Source organism: Dendrobium catenatum, unplaced genomic scaffold (assembly GCF_001605985.2).
Source record: "Dendrobium catenatum unplaced genomic scaffold, ASM160598v2 fragScaff_scaffold_542, whole genome shotgun sequence".
In the NCBI taxonomy this organism is placed as follows: Eukaryota; Viridiplantae; Streptophyta; class Magnoliopsida; order Asparagales; family Orchidaceae; genus Dendrobium; species Dendrobium catenatum.
In genome coordinates this window covers 3496722-3515921 of record NW_021319004.1, presented here as the reverse complement: position 1 = coordinate 3515921, position 19200 = coordinate 3496722, and the positions used below count along the sequence as shown (strand labels likewise).

The 19200-nt window shown below is 37.7% G+C and overlaps 2 protein-coding genes across 2 annotated transcripts; one reads left to right on the top strand and one right to left on the bottom strand.

Annotated features, from left to right (window-relative positions):
- Positions 1-5982: 5982 nt before the first annotated feature.
- LOC114579598 (glycine-rich cell wall structural protein 1-like) lies at positions 5983-7260 on the bottom strand. The gene has a single exon (XM_028694753.1). It carries the CDS (start codon positions 7258-7260, stop codon positions 5983-5985), a length of 1278 nt encoding a protein of 425 aa, XP_028550586.1.
- A 10946-nt stretch (positions 7261-18206) lies between these two features.
- On the top strand, positions 18207-18940 carry LOC110108534 (protein PELPK1-like). The gene has a single exon (XM_020839215.2). The coding sequence runs from the start codon at positions 18207-18209 to the stop codon at positions 18708-18710; it is 504 nt and encodes a 167-aa protein (XP_020694874.1). The 3' UTR covers positions 18711-18940.
- The last annotated feature ends 260 nt before the right edge of the window (positions 18941-19200 follow it).

Sequence of the window (19200 nt, the reverse complement as noted above, 5' to 3'; positions counted from 1 at the left end):
TCGAGCACATTTTTTTTCTAGATTTACATTTTAAAACTATTAATACAATTTCAGGACATTACAAATCCCCCCAAAATTCTTTTCTAAATCCATCACTTGAAAGCATGCATCTTACTCTCTCAAGTAGAGTTTTATTCATTCTTTTGTCCACCCCATTTTGTTGTGGGGGTATTTACATTAGTCAAATGTCTAGCTATGCCATATTCAATACACAATTTGTTGAAGAATTTTTGAATTGAATTTTAGACTGTTATTAGTTCGCAATTTCTTCACCCTGTTACAATACTTGGTTCTCTACAAGATCTTTTCATTCTTGAAATACATCAATTGCCTGGTCCTTGCTCTTCAAGAAATATACCCATAGATGTCTTGAATAATCATCCATTATAGAATAAGCAACAGCGATAGAACTCCCATGACTATTTTCAATGGAGAGTACAAATTCCAGCAATTGCCAACAAGCAAGGGAAAAACGCCTCGTAGTAAACTACAAACCATAATAAGTTGAGGCAAAATACTAAGATGTATTATGCTCTGTTTTAAAATTAAGCCTTAGGTACGCCATTTATAAATTCAGTTCATATAAATAAAAAACAAAGGACGGATCTGTATAATAATTACAAATATGTTTGATACGCCGTCAAAAAAATTATCTTGATCAGGCATGAATCTCGAGGAAAAATCAAGTTGGAAACTTTCAAAATTAAAATTGGGACCATCTGAACTCTGATTTCAGCAAACTTACAGTCGAACTGAACATCTCGGAAATACGAACCCAACGACATCAAATTCGACTCAATCCGAGCCCAAATGAGTCCAAATCAATGACCCGAAGCTCTATTGGAAGGTTCAAACCATAATTTGGATTACCAAATAGTTTCCAAATGTTATGCGCCTCGACGAGATGAATCCAACGAACCCAAGGTTGCCGAATTCCAACATCATTAAGACATTCAAATGTCTGACGAACAGTCCACAATCAAGGGATTCAATATCGGTTGTCCATCCAAACCATTCCCCATTTGCCCTTGATCTCACACCTATTTACGGGTCATGCTACTCTAGAAATCTATAAATAGACTCCTCCTCCCTCTTGAAAAGGGAGGCTCCAAGAAAGAGAGCAAGAGAGAGATCAGATATCGCTCTTGCCTCCTCGCTCATTTTCGACCACTGTCGGAGTTTCGTCGGACCACCGCCTGACGTCGTCGCTCCGCCGAACCATCACTTGAGGCCCTAAGCTCCGCCGGACCACCACTTAAGGCCCTCACCTCCGCCGAACCACCACTTGAGGCCCTGAGCTCCGTCGGACAACCACTTGAGGCCCTCACCTCTGCCAGGCCACCACTTGAGGCCCTCACCTCTCCCATGCCACCACTTGAGGCCCTCACCTCTCCCAGGCCACCACTTGAGGCCCTCACCTATGCCAGACCACCACTTGAGGCCCTCACCTCCGCCAGGCCACCACTTGAGGCCCTCACCTCTCCCAGGCCACCACTTGAGGCCCTCACCTATGCCAGACCACCACTTGAGCCCCTCACCTCCGTCAGGCAACCACTTAAGGCCCTCACCTCTGTCGGGCCACCACTTGAGCTTCTCACCTCCGTCGGGCCACTACTTAAGCCCCTCACCTCCGCCGGACCACCACTTGAGGCCTTCAACTCCGTCGGGCCACCACTTGAGGCCCTCACCTCCGTCGGGCCACCACCTGAGGCCCTTACCTCCGTTAGACCAACACCTGACGCCAAGACTTATGTTGGATCACCACCTAAGGCTCGGTCTTATGTTGGACCACCACTTGAGGCTCATACTTCTATTAGACTACCACCTGACGCCCGGACTTTTACCGGACGACCACTTGAGGCCTGAACTTCTGCCAGACCACCACCTGAGGCCCAGACATCTACCAGACCACCACTTGATGCCTAGAGTTCTACCGGAGTACCGCCCTACAACTACGGTGTTTCGGACCCCTGTCTACTGCCGAATATGGTCCTTCTGACCTCCGTCTCCTACTACGATCCTTCTAACATCCATTGCCAGGCAATGGTTTTCTGACCCCGGTCTCTTGCCTACTACAATCTTTCCGACCTCTATTCTATCGACTAAAGTCCTGCCGACCAAACAAATATGTCTATGTTGATTATTCTAACTCTCACCATGTAATGAGCTCTATATAATATACATTTGTGACATCGAGCCAAGACCTTCTCCCAAGGAAGGTCCTCATTTGTAATCGACTGTAAATACTAGTGGGTTCATTCAAACTGGGCCAGGCCCCGTGATTTTTCCACCTTTTTCAGGGGTTTCCACATAAAAACTATGGTGTCTCTTATAAACGCTACACCCTCTCTCTTATTTGTGTGCGTGCTGGATATTCGTACAATACTAAGACATTAAACTATATAAAAAAAATGTTGAATCATTTTTTGCTTAGAATGTCGACATCAAGAACACAAGACCAAATCATAATTAGCTCAAAAAATAATAATAAAAGAGAGTAATTATAAATTATATTTTAAAAAAAGTTCAATTTAACACTTGATGTATGGTATCAAGTCTTAGATAAGAAAAGTGACGAATTTTCTTAGGCCTCCGCAGTTAGCGTAAAATTTATTGAACAATCATCAACTAACCCTACATAGTTGAATAAAAACTTGATATCATTATTGTTGTATTTGAAGAAAGTTCAGTTGTTTATTCAGTAAAGACAAGATTATTATTCAAAACAAATACTAATATCTTTTTAATGGTGAAATGATTAAAGAATTGATAATCAGTAATTCCCTGGGAAACAAAATCAATATCAAAAGAACAAACATCCTGAAATGAAATATCCAAACTACCACCACATCTCCCCCTTTATGTAACATAGTCTTCGTTTGGAACGGCTTTCTTCTTGCTTTTTAAAGCCGTTTTAAAAAGTAGTTGAAAGCTGTCCCATTCGAAGCCATAGTCTTGTCAAATAAACTAATAGAGAGAGAGATAACTTATTTTAGGAATATTTAAGGAATATCTATGAAGGAGCAATAAAACAAAATATCTTTTTTTGGTGAGGTTTCTTTCCATGCTTGGCGACTCTTAAAAAAGTTTTGCAATTTATTTAGTGACACATGATTAATTACATCCAAAATTATCATAAAATCAAAATTTAAATGGAATATAATAATTAATTTCTTTTAAGTTATAATAATTAATTCAGTAACTTACTCAATTGAGAATCCAAATTTAATAACTTGATTAAAAATAATGATAATTTGATCGGAATAATAAGATAGTTAGATTCAATGAGAATATGGATGTCAAAAAATGACATGACTCTTCAACCCGACTTAAAAAATTCTGATTCGATTTGACCAGTTTACTAAACAAGACGGATTTCGGTGGGACCCATTTATTAAATCGGTCAGATTTGGGTTGACCCGCCAACGTACTTATGTTATCAATTAACCTAAAATTTATGATTAATATGCTAATAAAAATGTTTTTAATTAAAATAGTTATCGAGTCAGGTTCGGATTGCTAGTGGGTCAGGTTTGGGTTCAATTTTTTAACCTGTTTATTAAACGAGTCGGGTTTGAGTTGATCTGATTTGGGTTGGGCCAATTTAGGGGCAGACTCGAAACCGATTCGTTGGCATATTTTAGCACCCCTATAATGAGAACTTGATTGTTTTAATTCATTGTTTCGTTGATTTGACCACCAATTACAATTAATTTAGGCAAAAGTAGCGGAAATAAAAGAACATCAGAATTTAATGTGAAAAAAATTCAAAATATTGAAAAAACTACAGAGCCACACCAAATAAAAATTCACTAAGAAAATATAGTGCATATCTCTTTTCTTTCTCAATCTCTCTTTTCTTTACTTCTCTCTTATAATGTTCTTACACAAGAATAAACAAAGAAATACAATATCAACCACCAAAGAATGTCACCCCTAAGAAAAACGAGAAAAATAAAGTTGTCCAACTAGCTTCACAGCTTTGTTGTGCCAATTTGGAGCGTTGCGGCGCTCAACATTTTGTCTCCAGTCTACCTGATAGTGTCGTAGCGTGGGATCTGGAGTGCTGCATCATTCCATTCTCTGTCTTTTCTTCGAGCAAATTTTGTAGTGCCCGACGTTCATGTACAGAACACCGGGGCGTTATACAAAAAAAATTCGGATGCAAACACTCAAACCCAGGTAGGGGAGGATCCCCCACATCTCCTAATGAGCATGACAAATAGAGTTGGCAACAATACAACCCGATTGATCGAAACAATTAGATTTCACACAAATTAACATAATGTGCATTAATTATTTCTCACTTGAGATAACCCTATAATTAAATTAGCCTGCATAGTCAACCAAAATCACGATATTCAAGAATAATTTGCATTTATTTTTATTTTTTTTTATTATGCAGAGTAAAAAAGGATGAACGAAGATAAATCTATTTGAAGAAAGTGCATGAAACATTTTTAATTAGGGGTGTAACTGAGTAAAGTTTGCTCGTGAGTTTGCACAAATTCAGCTCGATAAGTAGATTATGTGCTGAGCTCGATGAACTAATCAATCAAATTTTATATCACCTCCAACTAAACTATTTAAAATAAACACTAACATGATTTTAGCTAGCATTAATGAGTTTAAGTATAAAATTATTAAAAGTATTTAAAAATTATATTTTACATTCTTAGATTATGTGACTTTTTATTATAGCTCTTTTTATTTCACATTTTTAATCATTTAATTATAATAATTATTTGAATTATAATTATTTTTTACTTTCATGTAGCTCGTGACCTAACTTAAACTCCTATAGTAAAGCTCAAGCTCAAGTTTAAATTCTATTAATTAATCAAGCTCAAGTTAGAAGTGGCTCGAGCTGAACTTATTTCAAATTTTAAAGAAATATATTTATAATTTATAATGAAAACTAGCTTTACTTATTTATCAAACTCTCACACAATTAGGCTAAAATTTTCAAACTTTGAATGTCAAATCGTTTTTTAAGGATATTTTATATATCCCATATTTTATTTAAAATATGATATATGTTTACTTACAAATTTTAGGCCCGTATATATATAAAAAAGAGAATTTATTCACGTCGAGATAATGTAGCATTATTCTATGTGCAAAAAATAAAAAAAATAAATTAATACATAAATTAAAACAAAAATAATAATAATAAACCATCAAATATAACTTTTTTTGTTAGAAAATTTAAAAATTGGAAACACAAATGTGAAAGGGATTAGCTCATAAAATTAATTATGATAATAATTTTTAGCATCTTTAATTAAATTAGTTTACAACCACTACCAAATAATTTTATCTGTCACCATAACAATCACATGATGGGATCTAACATTCTGGAAAAGCTTTGCTTAGCATCCGTTGCTCGCTAATTCTGTACGTTTCCTCGCTCAGATTTTCCACATTATTTGTTTTTAAGTGTTTGTTATGGTAGCCAAAGTCATTACGCAAATCGCTAACCGCGTAGTTACCATGCCATTTGTTCCTCTCTATTCCTGAGAAGTTGAACTAATTAATTACCAAATCCTTCCCTCAAGTTTACTTCTTCCCCAAGCTCAATCCTCTCTCTCTCTCTCTCTCTCTCTCTTGTTCCACACCAACTCGCTAACAACCAAACATTATTGAAACCACCAACTCTTAACGCCATTGGAAAAGATTATACACTTTCTTTTAAGACCAGCACACTAGAATGAGACATTATAAATAAGAACAATTTGATCTCCACTTTACAGCACAAACCTGATCATTGCATCATCTATTTTGATTCCTTTGGAGCTCCATATTGTCTTCTTGTACTTGCATCATGGCTTCCCGTACACCCTTTTTCACACTCTTATTCTTTATTGTGCTCATCTTATTGAGCAACTCGGCAAGCCAAGCTGCACGCCTTCTACTCGATTCTCCAACTTTGCCTCAGCCGGAGTTTCAACCGAAACCTGAAGAGCCGACATTGCCGAAGCCTCAAGAGCCAGTAAATCCTAAAGTTGGATTGCCGCCGAAGCTTGAAGAACCAACATTTCCTAAACCAGAAGTACCGCCAAAGTCAGTATTACCAAAACCGGAGTTACCACCAAAGCCTGAAGAGCCTACACTCCCAAAGCCGAAGGAACCGACGCTTCCCAAACCTGAATTTCCCAAGCCAGAACTACCACCAAAACCTGAAGAACCAACACTCCCAAAACCTAACCTACCGACAATTCCGAAACCTGAATTGCCACCAAAGCCTGAAGAGCCGACGCTTCCAAAGCCAAAGGAACCAACACTTCCGAAGCCTGAACTTCCACCAATATTTCCCAAGCCTGAACTACCACCAAAACCTGAAGAACCAGTAGTCCCAAAGCCTAATTTGCCGACACTTCCAAAACCTGAATTGCCACCAAAGCCTAAAGAGCCAACGCTCCCGAAGCCTGAAGAACCAACACCTCCCAAGCTTGAACTTCCACCACCACTTCCTAAGCCAGAAGTATCACCAAAACCTGAAGAGCCAACACTCTCGAAACCTAACTTGCCAATAATTCCAAAACCTGAATTACCACCAAAGCCTAAAGAGTTGACATTCCCGAAGCCTGAAGAACCAACACCTGCAAAGCTTGAACTTCCGCCACCACTTCCTGAGCCAAAAGCACCACTAAAACCTGAAGAACCAACTCTCCCAAAACCTAACTTGCCAATAATTCCAAAGCCAGAACTCCCACCAAAGCCAGAACTCCCACCAAAGCCAGAAGAACCAACACTTCCTAAGCCAGAGCTACCACCAAAGCCTGAAGAACCAAATCTTCCAAAACCCGAGCTACCACCAGTGCCAAAGCAACCAACACTGCCCAAGCCAGAGATTCCTCCAAAGCCTGAAGAACCGACACTTCCAAAGCCTAAGGAGCCAACATTTCCGAAGCCAGAATTCCCACCAAAGCCTGAAGAACCAACACTTCCTAAGCCAGAGCTACCACCAAAGCCTGAAGAACCAAAGCTTCCAAAACCTGAGCTACCCCCTGTGCCAAAGCAACCAACATTTCCCAAGCCAGAGATTCCTCCAAAGCATGAAGAACCGACACTTCCAAAGCCTAAGGAGCCAACATTTCCAAAGCCAGAAATCCCACCAAAGCCTGAAGAACCAACACTTCCTAAGCCAGAGCTACCACCAAAGCCTGAAGAACCGAAGTTTCCAAAACCTGAGCTTCCACCAGTGCCAAAGCAACCAACGCTTCCCGAGCTTCCTCCATTACCCAAAGTTCCTTCCATTCCTCATACAGAGTTACCCCCCAAAACCAATGAACCATCCCCACCCAAACTTGAAGAGCCAACATTACCTAAACTAGAGTCGCCTCCCTCGCCAGAATTGTCAACTTTGCCCAAACCAAAGTTTTCACAAGTGCAGACACAACCCAACCATCCTTAATTCATTATCATTATATTTATCATGCCTTTTTCCATATCAATTAATAGATGATTCATATTCTATGTTATAGTATGTGTGGTGTTAATTATAGCTTGTACTCCATTCATGAGATTTATAGTGATCAGATTGATAGACCATGGAGTGGTTTGTATTTTATTGAATACTTTTATAAATTTATTTTTATCAGAGAAATATTCATATGATCTATATATAAATGATAGTGCCACTTTAATATTTGCCAATATACTATAATGTTAGTTTTTAATATTTTTTTGTTGGCCAATGATAAAGATTAAATGGAAATACATGTTATGCTCATCTGTTTATTTTTTTTTTTAATGTTATGCTCATCTGTTAATCGAATAAACATATATTCAATGGAATTCTTAGATTATATGTTTTTAAAAAAGAGACCTTAGTTCATCCTTAAAAGAAAAATCCCCAACATTAATCTAGAATTAATTATTTTAAGTATATCACAAAAAGAAAAAAAAATTCTTGCAACATACAATAAGCTTTTATGATGCAACCAAAAATCTTCATTTCCTAGGAATATCAATTTTTAATTAATCTTATATTAAAATATTTTAAAATAAAATTATATCATTTTTTTAAGTTGGCAATACATTGCTGCACAATTAGATGTTCTCTTATGTGCTACACCATGAATTAAAAGTAGGGGTGTCAATATTGGACCTGACCCAAAAACCAACCCAAAAATTTCGGGTTCGTGTTGACCCGAATCGAAGTGGGTCGGGTTCGGGCCGGAAAATCAACCCGTTTGAAAAATCAGGTCGGGTTTTGGTTGTCCCGGGAACCCGGGAATGACCCGAAATGACACAAAAACCTGTCTGCCAGGAATGACCCCGCCCCAGATGCCTCGCCTGCCCCGTGCCCGCTTGCCTGCCTGCCCTGGCTACCCGGCCGCATCGCATCCCGAGGCCAGCGTTAGTTCCACGACAGTTTCGCGTCGCGTCTCGAGGCCAGCGCCGGCCGCATCAGTCGATAGGCAGTTCCGCGTTGCACGGGTCATGTGTCAGTCGCCGACCGCTTCTATAGGCTTCCGCTGTTGCTGGCGATCGGCCCACTTTCGTGTCCGCGCGCAGGTCGGGTTCGGTTCCACAAAATCTACCCGTTTGCAAAAATGGGTCGGGTCGACCCGAACCCGAATAGTGTTGGAACAGTTTTTGGTTTGACCCGAACCCATCCTGTGATCCGAAGTTGACACCCCTAATTAAAAGACAATTGTAAATTGGTTCTTGATCCTCAAATTACTTGATTTAGGACTTGAACTAGCATTGAGTGCTTATTAAAAAAAAATCAAATGCATGTTTGTTGTAGTGCATATATATACTTAGGTCAATTTAAAATTAAGGCTTCATTTGAGAGTACTTTCTTGTTACTTTCTAAAGCAACTTTTTAGTACAAAAATTTCTTGTTATAAAATTTTTGTACTAAAAAAACTGCTTTAGATATGTAGTAACAAAAAAGCCGTCCCAAACGAAGCCTGGGATAACTTTTTACTATTTGTTAAAGTTGCTTTCATGTAAAAATATTTTAGCTCTAGAAATTTTTCAACTAAAACGCTGTTTTAAAAAGCGGTAAGAAACTTAAATTTAAATTTTTGAAGTTGATAAAGATAAACAGTTTGAAATTAATGAACATTGTTTCAATAAAGTTGTATCATTATGCATAACTAGTATGAACTTATAGTACAAGTGAGCCTAGATGATGTAAGAAGATTTGTGCAAGAATGATAATTTAACTTCTAGATTTTATATAGGCATTGAACCTAAACTAAGAATGATCTTCGAGCTTCATAATTTATGCTTATCAAATATAAAAGATCTCTAGTTCAGATGTGTGGTTTGCTTCTTTAGTTTCAGAACAAAAGATAGACAGATGCATAAAAATATGCTTATAATATCTTTATATTGATGACTTTCAATGATAGTCAAGAATTATAATGCAAGCATCCTTATACCCACTAAGGAATCGTCGGGGACTACTTTTTTACAGTTTTATAAAGCTATTTTTTAGTATAAAAATCTATTGAAAACGAGAAAAAAATAGTGACTTAAAACTGTCTCAAATAAAACCTAAATAATTTAGTTCACAACAACTATCTCAAAATTATAGCCAAAATAAACTTCAGATTCCATAGCTTGACTCTAATCGTTCATTATCTCAAGGACATGAAGCTCACACATAACGTTGTTGTAAGACAATTTGGCTAATTTTCTCATCATTCAAGCATGATCAAATTTAAAAGGTTTTGATAGTACTCAATTAGGCTTAAAAGGTCAAGCTTATCAGGTGGACATATTGTCAATCGAAAAATTAAAGTCAATTCTTATTGCGTGCTAGAATTTTTCCTATAATATAAAAAATGATTGCAACACATCTTAGTTTGTTTTAAAATTGGGCAACAAAGTTTATCATGATATGTTGGATGAAAACTTTGACTACTAAATATAATGTATAATGAGAAAGTTTTTGTTATGATATACTCAATAATTTCATCACCATAAAGAAGAAGAAAAAAAAAAACTAGATTTATGATAATTTGAGTGACAAAAATATGACTGTTGCAACTTTATATATGCTCTTGAGCTATGACGAAGTGCAACTTTTCTTAGAATATGTTCATAATTGATAAGCTATGATGCACCGACATTTTTAATCAAAGAGGCGTGTAGTGTCCGACACGACACTCGTCCGACACTCCTCCGACACGTGTCGAACACACCGAAAACGTGTCTGATTAAAAAATATTAAATGCAAATTGGACACGCGTGTCGGACACGCAAATCTTAAATATTTTATGAATTTTTTTAAATATAATTTCTTGTATTTTGCGGGATTTAAACTAAATTTCTTATTTTCTATCCACAACATCAAATCAACGTCCGCACTTAATACCCAATCATCGAATATTCTCATCTTAATTTCTTTTGTGCAGTGAAGGTATTTTTATCTCATCTCTCATCGAACCCCATTAGGGGAGAGCCCCATTGGACCCCAAAATATCGATATATTGTTTTATTCATGTTGTCTTATTATTGAGATATTTTGATTTCACTTCATATCAATTATAATTTCTATGTTGAAGGACAGTAGTTCAAATTGAGAATATCCATTATGATTTAGGAGGAATATAATCTTCATCTTCTATTAAGGAAAACCTCACTTTATATGACAAGTGATAATAAGATGTGGGATGTTACTGAAGATGGGTTCGAGTGACTTGATGATATGAGATTATTGAATGTTACAAATCTTTCTCTAGATGAATCAGAGTTGAAAGCAATGATATTCAATGATGATGATATTGATGGTAAAAAATCAACATCTGAACCTAATTCTATCATTCCCTCTATTGAGTAGTTGGACTTTCATGTTGTACTAAATGATTTTTTCTTATATTTTTGTGGTTGTATTGATATTTTGTACTAAACATTTTTATGTTATAAGCTAAACAAGTTATCATGAAATTGATTTATTATTCCTTGTCATTTTTAATATAAAGTCATCTTAATTTCTATATACTATATTAAAAAGTTATTATGCAGTGTCCACATCGCACCTGTGTCCTATATTTTTAAAAAATGTTGTGTCCCGTGTCCGTGTCGTGTCGTGTCCGTGTCGATGTATCCATGTCGGTGCATCATAGTTGATAAGTTATCAAAAACAGCTTGATCAAATACGAATCTAAATATACACTTAAAATTTTACCTTCTTGTTGTGTGATGGAAAATTTGCGGCGATAGAGAGATGAAATCTTTAACGTCCTAGCCCTGTATGAAGATCCAATGTACAGACAAATAAGAGAGAGAAGTGTACATAAATTGTTAGAGATAATATACTTTTTACGTGAAAATTCTAAAATGGGGAAAAATCACAAGGCCTCCCTCCCAGTTGAAATGAATCTACTAGTATTTTTTGTTAATTATAAATGATGTCCTCCATCAGGGGAAGGTGCTAGCATACTGTAGCAAAAATATACATCAAATATAGCATATTATATGGCCAAACTTGAAAGTGTCCAATAATAAGAGAGCCATTCTTAAGAGATTATCGGCTTGTTTGTTTGTTTAGTATGATCCTAGTTAAGCGATGAAGGTTGGTGGGACTGAAGTTGGGCGATGGTGGTTTGAGGAACCGCAATCGAGCGATGGAGGTTAATTGGACAGTAGTTAGGTGACATAGATCAGAGGGACCGTAGTTAGTGGGCAAACTGTGGTTGGAGGGGTCGTAGTCGGTCGACTGAGGCATAAGGGATCGTAGTCAGGTGACTGAGGTCAAAGGAATCATTGTTAGGGACCATAGTTAGACTACAGGAGTTGAAGGGACCATGATCAGGTGAAAGAGGTTGGAGTGATCACAATCAAGCTGTTAAGGTTGAATGGACTATTACCGTGTGATGAGGGTCAGTGGGATCGTATTCGGGTGAGTGAGGTTGAAGGGATCATTATAGGGCGATGAAGGCTGGAGTGATGGTAATTAGTAAGTGATGGAGGTCAGAGGAATCATAATCTAGCGATGAGGGTTATAAGGATCGTAGTAGGGATACAATGGTCTGAGGACTGTAGTTGGAAGGATTATAGTCATGCCGCGAAGATCGAAGAGACTGTAGTTGAAAATGCTGGTCTAAGAATAATAGTCAGATAATCATAATCTGAGGACTGCAGTCGATGGATGACTGCGGTTGAAAGGGCTGTAGTTGAATAATGGTGACATGAGGATGATAGTCAGTCAACAGTGGTCTGAGATTCATAGTCGACTGGTGACAGATGTCAGAAAGACCGTATAACATCCTAAACTCTTAATGATTAAGATATTATCAGCTTTGGCATAATGGCCTCATAATTTTTTCATGTTTATGTAACTTCCTAGTAGGCCACTAATCCAAGGATTTCTTCAAGAAGAGCACGCTTAACTATGGAGTTTCTTAATAAAATTTTAACCATTACACCTTTTACTTAAGAGGTTTCATAATCTCTCCCACTTAAGTAACTGACATCCTCGTCAGCACCTCTATCCCATAATCATCCATTAGGAAAAATAAGATTCTAGAGGTGGCCCTTATAAATTTAAGTTGTGACTCTTAGTTCATATATTCCGGCTAGTGTATTTCTCTAAACTATTTATAACAGTTCAAACTCTTAACTATCAAGATATTGTCTACTTTGGCCTAAGGGCCTCACGATTTTGTCTTGTTGTGCATACCATAATCAGGAAATTAAGGTAGAAGTGCAGTAGTTGCTTGACATTGGTCCGAAAAAGTGTAGTTGATGAGCGATAAAGATTGGAAGGGCCATAGTTTGCAGACAATAAAGGTTATAAGGACCGCAAGTGTATGGGCGACAAAGGTCAGAAAGATCTTAGTCAGGTGATGGCGATTTGTAAAATGTTGTTAGCAAGAAATTGATGTTGGATAGACCATAATCTGGAGACGGTGGTCCGTGAACTATAGTTGGTGAGCGATGGAGGTCAAAAGTACTCTGTCCAATGGGCAATGGAGGTCAGTGGGACCATAGTCATGAGACAAAGGTTTGTGGGATCATAATATTTAGGAGACAGTGGTTAAAAGGATCGTAGTTGGCTAGTGACAGTGTTAGATTGGACCTTATTTGGGTGATGAAGGTCAGGAGGACCATAATTGGCGGGCGATGAAGATTGGAAGGACTGTACTCAGACGATGAAGGTCAAAGAACTGTAGTAGGATGATAGTGGTCGAAAGGATTGTAGTTGGTAGAAGAAAAAGGACAGAATGACTATAGTTGGACGGCTGAGGTTGAATGACTGTAGTTGGTGGAAGGTTTGATGGCGTTCTGAGACTTGAGGTCTAACAGCAGCTGTTAGGTGGATGCTCGACGACAATTGGGTGGTGAAAGTCCTGTGGCGAGGGCAGGGCGAAGAGGGCTCGTCAGTGGTGGTGCCTGGGTAGAGCTCCACGATTCTTCAAGTCTTAGAGCTCTCTTGATCTCCTACCAGAGATCCAAGCCTCCTCTTTCATGTGATGGGGAGATTATTGGGTTCAGACACCAAACACAGCTTATCATTCGATATTTCACAGTACCGAGTAATACTGAACTCAGTGCTGTGAAGTACCGAGCTCAGTACCGAGTAGAGGATGAGGTGGCACATTTTCATTAGGCTCCGGACATCGTCCGATGTCCGAACCCAATAATTTCACCATATGATGAGTGAGGGCCTATTTATAATTTTTTGAGAATGACATTCTTTATAAATATGGAGAAGATCCAGAGCAATTTTGAAGTGCACAATCAGACGACTCATGTTGACTCTCTCAATTATGAAGTGTTTATACAACTTTTAAGTGCCTTAATTTTTTAAAAAACTTTTAAGAGCCTTAATGATGTCAAAATTAAGTGATTTTAGGCTTGTTGGATTCATCTCGTCAAGACCCTTGATTCACGTATAAGCATATATATATTTACTTATTATTTAGTCACCCAATTAATATTGTGAAGCTTCCAAATATGCTCAAATCCATTGTTCTGAGCCCATTTGAGCTCGGATTGGACCAATTTTAGTGTTGTTGGGTTGTGTTATCGAGACAACCGGTTTGACTATAAGCTTGTCGAAATCAAAGTTTGTATGGTCCCAAATTTAATATTGAATGTTTCCAAGTTAAATATGCCAAACAATCAAGCCAATTTTTGGCACGTGTCACTTCTAAAACTAATTAAGGATCATCCAGACTCCAATTTACATAAACCTATAGTTAAATTATCAACTCAGCGAGATGAACTTAACGACTCCAAAAAATGATCCGATCCAAGGCTAAATAAGCATCAACAACAACAATAATAACATAAAACATTTATCCTATTACTTGGGATCGGCTACATGAATTATTTTTTCTCCATTGTGTCTTGTCAAGAGATTTAATTTTATTTATTTAGTTGAAATTTTCTTAACTCTAATTTTTCAGTTTAGATATTTCCTCTTTAGTTTTAAAAAATTCTATTAAAGAAAGTGTGAATTGTATTTTAAAAAATTTGGTATAATTTAGTTATACTTTATTTAAGTGTTTCTTTTAAAGGAAAAAAAATTTGAATTTTGAAATGAAGCTGAAAAATCAAATCTAAACCCTTGTAAAAGATATAAGGAGATATGCCATTTTAATGTGCCAAAAGAAAGCACAGTTGCGGTCTCCTTGCAAAGAAAAATTATTATGTCCAGTGTCCGGATGCGTCCGGATGCACCACGTCACCCAACGCACAGATGTGGAGCATCTGAATTAACCTCCGATTGCATTCGAACACCGCACAGAATAATCTCTCCACTGCAAGTGAGACGAGCTCCACTTTATAAAGGAGACTATCCATTGTGAACAACGTGTTTAAGATGTAAGCACGTACCTTATGTTTTTGTACCTTGGAAGTACCATCTCATGGGTTGTACAGCTCCAATCATAACAAAATTTATGTTACCCTTAATACCTGGATCAAGTTCATTGTTTTCGGTTCCAAAAGTTTTAAAAAGTTACTTAGAATCTAATTTGGTCATTAAAATACTTTTTTTTTTTGAATAAAACTCACATATACGGGCTTACTCGTTAATATAAATAAGATATTACAAGTCCTTATTGAATTGATATCCCTCTAAAAATGCATCATTTGAAATAAAACCTATGAGCCTTTGATTCAAACTATTACAGAGTATAAACATAAGAAAATAAAAAAGGACAAGCACAACTCCCACCATGAACAACAACATGAGCACCAAAGAAGCCTAATCATCTATCAAAGACTCCCAAAGGAAGAGAAGCACCATAGATGGAGAGATAGAGAAATCTATACGAGCAACTGAACAAAAGCCCACAGCTAAGAGAATACTACCAACAACAATCTCCCAAATCATCCAGATACAGACATAAGAAAGGGTCCAAACAATCAACCAAAGAAACAACCAACAGTATCCAACTAATACCACAACAAACACCCCACCGGATCAAAGAAACCATCGAAGACAAAAACCCATTAGCAACATAATTTCGAAGGAGTTTTAGATCTCTTAGGCCTTCCTTCATAAACATTTAAATCTTGCAACACCTCTTTATTTATCTTTTTTTTTTCTTACCAACAACTTTTGCAAAATTATCATTACTAACTTGCACCGCATTCATATCTTAGTCTTCGTGGGAACCAAAACAAACATCTACTTTAGCCTCCTTAGAATCTCTAATAACTGACGGATTGTATGAGATTAAAGTCAGAGTGGTCAATAGGGTTCACATTAGAGTCCACATTAAAAGGAAAAACAACAAATTCATCTATACCATCAGAAGCATCATCAAAAATAGCCCTGAGGTGGGGGCTCTATAGAGATAGAACAGCCGCACCACCATCACCCACATCAGAACTCACAGTAGGAGAAGTATCATGACAATTAGTGAGACAATTAGTGACACGAACAGCAAGAAAAACTTTCATTTTATTGGAAATACCATCATCATCCACAGGGCCATGAAGTGAGGGAGATTCATGATCCACAATTTGATCCCCACCAACAAGATCAACATCACCATCCACATTCTTTCTATCAACAACAGGTGCTACTTCAACTTTAGGAATCACTTTGCTCTCAAGTATAACATTAGTCGTAGGCAATAAGGTAAGAGTTCCGATAGGAAAATCATCCCTTTAGGCAGCAGAAGGAACATCAACATTATCATTTTTTAAAGCCAGATAATCTTAAATAGGGTAAGAGCTAATATTAACATCCATGAGGTAGACATTAGCCATTTTATAATAACATCCTTAGGCTTAACCGGTAATTCTTCCTAAGATTAGGGTGCAAAATAAAGCACTCATTTTTTGCATGTCTGAGGTTCTTACAATGGTCGCAGAAGGAATATCTTCCAAAACCACTTTTTGCACATAACGAAATTTCTCAGGTCCAATCCAAATGTTGGCTGGATAGTTTTTGGTAATATCCAGCTCCACCAAGATCATAGCAACTGAGGGCCTAGTACCGTGAGAAGTGGCATTGTTTGTTTGCAAGGGTCTGCCAAATAGAGATCCTAACTCGTGGAGGATTTTTGGTGAAAATAAGTGAGGTCGTAGATCAGGGAAGAGATCTAAACCGGCACGATGGAGGATTCCTTATGAATGTCAAACATAGGATACCATTTCATAAGTTTCATATAACAGTTACACACAAATTAAGATCGATGAGCAAAAACTCTATAGTCCAAGTTGTTGGATAGTTTTATAAGCACATGATGAGCATCAAGCAAAGTAATAGATAAATTACCAGAATTTTAAAATTGAAAAAGAAATTTCTAATGAGATCCAATTTAGGACACCTATTAGAGAATTCATTAACCAAACAAAAGACAAAAATAGCCGCAAATGTAAGGATTTATTCCTTTGATATCCACAAGGCCTTCAAACCACAATGGGTAGTTTTCCTGAGATCAGGAAAGGAAGAAGAAGAGGTAGATCTGGACAAAGCATTTTTAAATGACTGAGATTTCGCATTAACAGCTAGAAAACTAGGATCCAAGAGCTTATTCGCCATTAAAAATACTTGAGAAATGCCAGAGAATGGCTAGGGCTTAGCGGGAGGGACTTGGACGATGCCCCAGCAGACATCGGGAGAAGGCAGAGCTCAGCTCCCGGATTCACACAAGATGAAGGAAGTTGACCAACGCGGACGGAGCCACGGAGATCGACGAGGTCGCATGCGCGAACTTCTTCGAGGCGCTGGAGGCGAGCTTAAGGTAGGCGAGGTTGAATTTAGTGCAAGCATGGCCATGTCATTAACATACTTGAATTATATCAATAGACTCAAAATAAATTTCAAAAACTGACCTCAACTTGTTATTGAGTAAAATCTTTGTTTTGTGTAATGGTAATTTTGGATCAAATTTAAGGAGAAATTTTATAAGATGGTTGTGAGACCTGCAATTTTTTATGGTGCCGAATGTTGACTATTTAAAGAGAAGCATAATACTAAGTTAAGTGTTACAAAGATAGGATACGAAATGAGTATATACATGAAAAGGTTGGAGTAACGCCAGTGAAAGATAAGATTAGAGAGAGTTGCCTTAGATGATTTGGTCACATAAAATGGCGGCCTTCCAATGATCCTGTTAAGAAAGTAGAGATATTAGATTTGACTTATGTTAAAAAATGTAAAGGTAGCTAGACCTAAAAAGACTTTGTTAGAAAATATTAGAAATGGTCTTTCTTTATTAGATTTAAATGAGAATTTGATTTTTAATAAGACACGATAAAGAAAAAAAGATTCATGTAGCTGACCCCATGTAGTGAGACACAAACTTGATGTTGTTGTTGTTTGGGTGATACCACCAGCACAACAAATTTCTGTTACTGTCGCGCAATAATGATGAATTTTACCAGCTGTATTAAATACAATTCTTATGTACGTTTCATTGCTCATTGCAAAATATACGCCATAAAAGGTTTGAACAAGAACGGTCAAACAAGAATTTTGATGAAATATGAAATCCTTACTCTGTTAACAATGGAGCTTTGTCCTACCTGCTACTTATATTACTACCATTACGCGGATAGGAAGTTGAGCTACCAAAGAGAGAGATACAACAGCCACCTAGCCTCTCTCTCTCCCTCTCCATCTCTCTATCTGATTTTTGTGTTCTCTATTCAAGTTTCCAACCAAATAGAGATAATTTCTCATAACAACATAGCCACCCACCCAGCAACTTCCAAGTCCCAGCTCACTTATAAAAGCCAGTTGCAGTATCTCCTCTCTCCACACTAGAAGCAAAATGGCTTCCAACACTGCTCTGCTCTTCACATTCTCCCTTCTCCTCGCCCTCGTCTTCTCTAACAATTACTCACCGTGCCACGCCGCTCGCCTTCTGCTTGAAGACACCGAAGAGCCAGAACTCCCTCCTTTCCCAGAATTCCCGGATTTACCCAAACCAGAATTGCCACCGCTTCCCGAGCTTCCTCCCTTCCCTGAATTCCCCGCTTTCCCTAAACCCGAACTCCCTCCATTACCAGAATTCCCCACGCTGACAAAGCCGGGAGAATCTAATTCGGCCGAGGTGGAAGAGCCCAAGCTGCCCGTTCCAGAGCTGCCTCCATTGCCCGAGTTCCCTCATGACTTCCCCAAGCCCGAGCTTCCGCCATTACCGGAGATACCTCATGACTTTCCCAAGCCAGAGCTTCCGCCATTGCCGGAGATTCCTCATGACTTGCCGAAGTTGGAGCTTCCGCCATTGCCGGAGATACCTCACTTATTGCCAGTAGAGCCAAAGCATCCATAAACTTATTATTGTATTAGCTCAGTGCTGAGTTACGTACAGTTCATCGATCTTCATCATTTACCTTGTCTTTATTCTCTATTTCTAGTTACTGTCTTCGTCTTCTTCGTGACGGATTTGTTTAGTTATGTACGTATGTATCATGATCGATGTTATTATGATGTTAAGCAGATCACCTGTAGCAGTTGATTATGTCTACTAAGATTATTAACTATATACACTGCATTTATTTGTCTTTCATAATTTCTCGATTTTGTAAGTGAAGTATCGTAATTAATTGTTTTTGTTCTTCCTTTTTTTTGTGACAATCGATCAAAAATGGTGGGGTTGGAGGCTACGATGTGATTCTGCTCCATTTTTGCTGATATATAGTGCAGCGCTCATATTAGGTCTAATTAAGAGTTTGATTAGTAATAAAATTCATGTCAAAAAAAGCATTAATCTTTTTACACGTATTCACAATCATTTAGACTTTAAAAAAAGGCTTAGAATG

Excerpts from the sequence above, each read along its gene's own strand:
- LOC114579598 (XM_028694753.1), bottom strand. The coding sequence starts at position 7,260 with ATGGAAGGAACTTTGGGTAATGGAGGAAGCTCGGGAAGCGTTGGTTGC.
- LOC110108534 (XM_020839215.2), top strand. The coding sequence starts at position 18,207 with ATGGCTTCCAACACTGCTCTGCTCTTCACATTCTCCCTTCTCCTCGCC.